This window comes from Gobius niger (genome assembly GCF_951799975.1).
Source record: "Gobius niger genome assembly, chromosome: 20".
Classification (NCBI taxonomy): domain Eukaryota; kingdom Metazoa; phylum Chordata; class Actinopteri; order Gobiiformes; family Gobiidae; genus Gobius; species Gobius niger.
In genome coordinates, this window is record NC_136871.1 from 13,191,767 (window position 1) to 13,194,835 (window position 3,069).

General features: G+C 40.4%; 1 protein-coding gene across 1 annotated transcript; it reads left to right on the forward strand.

Annotated features, from left to right (window-relative positions):
• Positions 1–393: 393 nt before the first annotated feature.
• Positions 394–2,832, forward strand: LOC306979514 (endothelin-3; the record flags this gene model as incomplete). Its single annotated transcript, XM_079578472.1, has 4 exons — positions 394–499; positions 1,526–1,736; positions 2,532–2,681; positions 2,772–2,832. Exons 1-4 carry the CDS (start codon positions 430–432, stop codon positions 2,830–2,832), a joined length of 492 nt encoding a protein of 163 aa, XP_079434598.1. The 5' UTR covers positions 394–429.
• Between the last annotated feature and the right edge of the window lie 237 nt (positions 2,833–3,069).

Sequence of the window (3,069 nt, forward strand, 5' to 3'; positions counted from 1 at the left end):
AGGACTTGTTTTCTGTATTTGTATTTTGAAGTAATAAAATATAAAGTTCTAATATTTGATCTGTTGAGTGATTCAAAGCTTTTAATACTATCTTTGCGCCAAAATACTAAATTTTTAATGTCACAAAATCTCAGCATATTTGATTTGTTATAATTTTCAAACCTTTTTTTTTTGGCACCACCCAGTTTAATGCTTTTATTTTGAAAAGGGTTGAGGAAGTGAAGGCACGAAAGCAAACTTGACACAAACCTGTAGCTCATAAGAAAAGTGTGTGTGAGAGAGGCAGGCAGAGTAAAGTCACACACATCAGGACTGCCTCTGGACTATGTGAGGTTATCTGGGGAGCTCTTCATACTACAGTGGAAAGCTTTTGTTCTTTTTCATAGTTTTTTCCCTGAATTGTTTTATTTTCAACGTTTTCCATGTGTAATGGCTACTGGGCCCTTTATTGATGTGGGAGTTTTGTTTACTATTGTGGTGACAGCATCTCTAGCAAACGGTAAGTGAGCAACATAATTATTCATTTTCAGCACAATTGTTGAGAAATGTTAGGTATTCAATCTGTATTTGCATGTATTTGAGTATAGAATTTAAAAGAATATTTTAAAAACCCAGTTACAATTCAACCTCACCTTTTCTTGATGCCTGTGTGGTCTACATACGTCATGGCTCTGATGATTATGAGACATTTTTGGCCAAATCCCCAAATACATTAAAATCTTTGTAACTCGGGTCATTTGAATATTGAAAAAATATTTATTACTAATGGGTATTTGAATAAATATCAATTGTGTAATATAATTACAGGGCAACATGAAGGCATGGTGTCCTCAAAGATAACAGTACGAACAATATTGTAAACGCAATGAAACAATCTCAAAGGAGTTGTTCTGTTAATGCAGCTATGACTTAATATCCATGTGTTAATAACAGTTTTAAAGGTGCATTATGCAACTTTTTATGTGGAAAAAAAAGTTCATATTTGTGTGTAGATGACCATGTAGTGACCCATCGGCTGTATGAGTGGTCAGCATGGCCCCTTTACTTTCCATCAGTGGTCTCTACAATGCTCCAGGATCAATTACTTTGTAGGTTTTCTGGAGAGATGATCCGTCAGCAGTGAAAACCTTCCAAACAATTGATCCTGGAGCGTTGTCGAGACCACTGATGGAAAGTAAAGGGGCCATGCTGACCACTCATACAGCCACTGGGTCACTACAAGGTAAAATACACACAAATATCAACTTTTATTTTACACATAAAAAGTTCCATAATGCACCTTTAAGGAAATGAAAGTGAGAAAAAAGTTTTATCTTTCCTGAAAAATGTACAATTTTGTCGACCAGATCATGAGTAACCCTTTGAAAGTGAAGAAATATTTAAACATTAGGAAAAACATTGACAAAAAAACTGTAAAGTGAAACTAAAAAAAAAAGTAAAACTAGTGTTAATTGATTTTTAAGTATAAGTCTACCATGTGGTATTAGTGACGATGTTCCTGTGTGTGTTGTATGTGGCGGCGCAGGGTTCTCGATGAGCAGAGACATAACAGACAGCAGAGGCGTGGACGCGCTAAGGCCGGACAGACAACCCCCCAGACCCTCCCCTGTTTGTCCGGACTGTGACCCCCCCGGAGCCGCTCACAGGCGAGCAAAGAGGTGCACGTGCTACACCTACAAGGACAAGGAGTGTGTGTATTACTGCCATCTGGACATCATCTGGATCAATACTCCAGAGTGAGTTGAATTGCACCTAATCAAACGTTTTCAGGAGTACAAAAAGTACCTCAAATCTGACAGCAATTATGATTCATTGATTTGCTCAGATGTATTTGCAGCATGTTTACTGCAGGCTCTAAACACAGTGAATGCTCTCAGTCCTTCTGAAGCACCAGGAAGAATTGTTAAGGATCTAAGTATAACCTGGGCTGTTGACATGCATATTGAAGTGCGATATAAAATGCACCTGCTGCTTCTCTCGGCAGCGTCCTGTGTGCCCTAGAGTCTGGATGCTTTGATTTTACAGAGGAAAATCTCTTCTGCAAAACAATGATTTCAATATAGTGCAATATTGGAGTGGTTTGTTTAATTGACAACAGAACAACATGTGTGTTCTGCACTTGATGTAAGTGTTTAATCCTGTAGGGAGTAAAGGGGTCATGGAGCTCATGGGCGGATCATCTTCATCGGCTACAATGGCAGATTAGTGGTTGAATGATTACTCAACATGTATTGGAAGTAAACAGTGAGAGCAAAAGGTCTGAAGACAAGTTCAATACTACCTATAAACATTATTATGAGGAGACAAAAGAGTCACCGACAGATCTGGCTCAATGAGTTCCTGACAGCTGGAACTGTTCCCTGTCATGGTGAACAATGAGTTGACCCCCCTCTTTACTACAGGGCAATATCCCAAAGGTCAAGATTTTTCCATTATTTTAGTCAGTCTTAACATTTTTAGAAGCAAAGGGGGCACTTTGTTAAACCTGCACTATAGCTTTAATGAGTGTCACCCTGGTCTTGTCTTTGCAGGCACACTTTACCATATGGCATGTCCAGTTACCAGGGCTCCCCGCGGGTCAGGCGGTCTGTGGGGGCTAAAGGCAGGACAGAAGCCAGCACCTCACGCTGTGTCTGCTCACTGTCCTCAGACACCCACTGCAGAAGCTTCTGTGTGCACAGGTGAAGACAAGAACTCAATACCACAGAAATATTAAACGGGGAAAAAATATTTATATATATTTGAGTTAAACATGATGTCTTGTTTTTCAGACAGAGAGACAGAAACCAAAGGTTCCTGCATACAGTGGAGACGCAGTCTAACAAACTGTGAGATGCCTGAACAACAGGCTGAAGTGCCCTGAAAACTACGGGTACCAGAAGAACTGGACTGTGTGCGCCGCAAGTCACTGCACACAGGTGTTTATTCCTCAGCAGTGACGAGGGCCTGGACAGAGAAGAGCCGGTCATGTGACCTATGGTCTCCAGAGGAGAAGCCCTCAACTCCATACCTCAATACCTTTGAAACATCCCAGTGCCTCCAGCACCAGCAGACACATCTTATGGACTT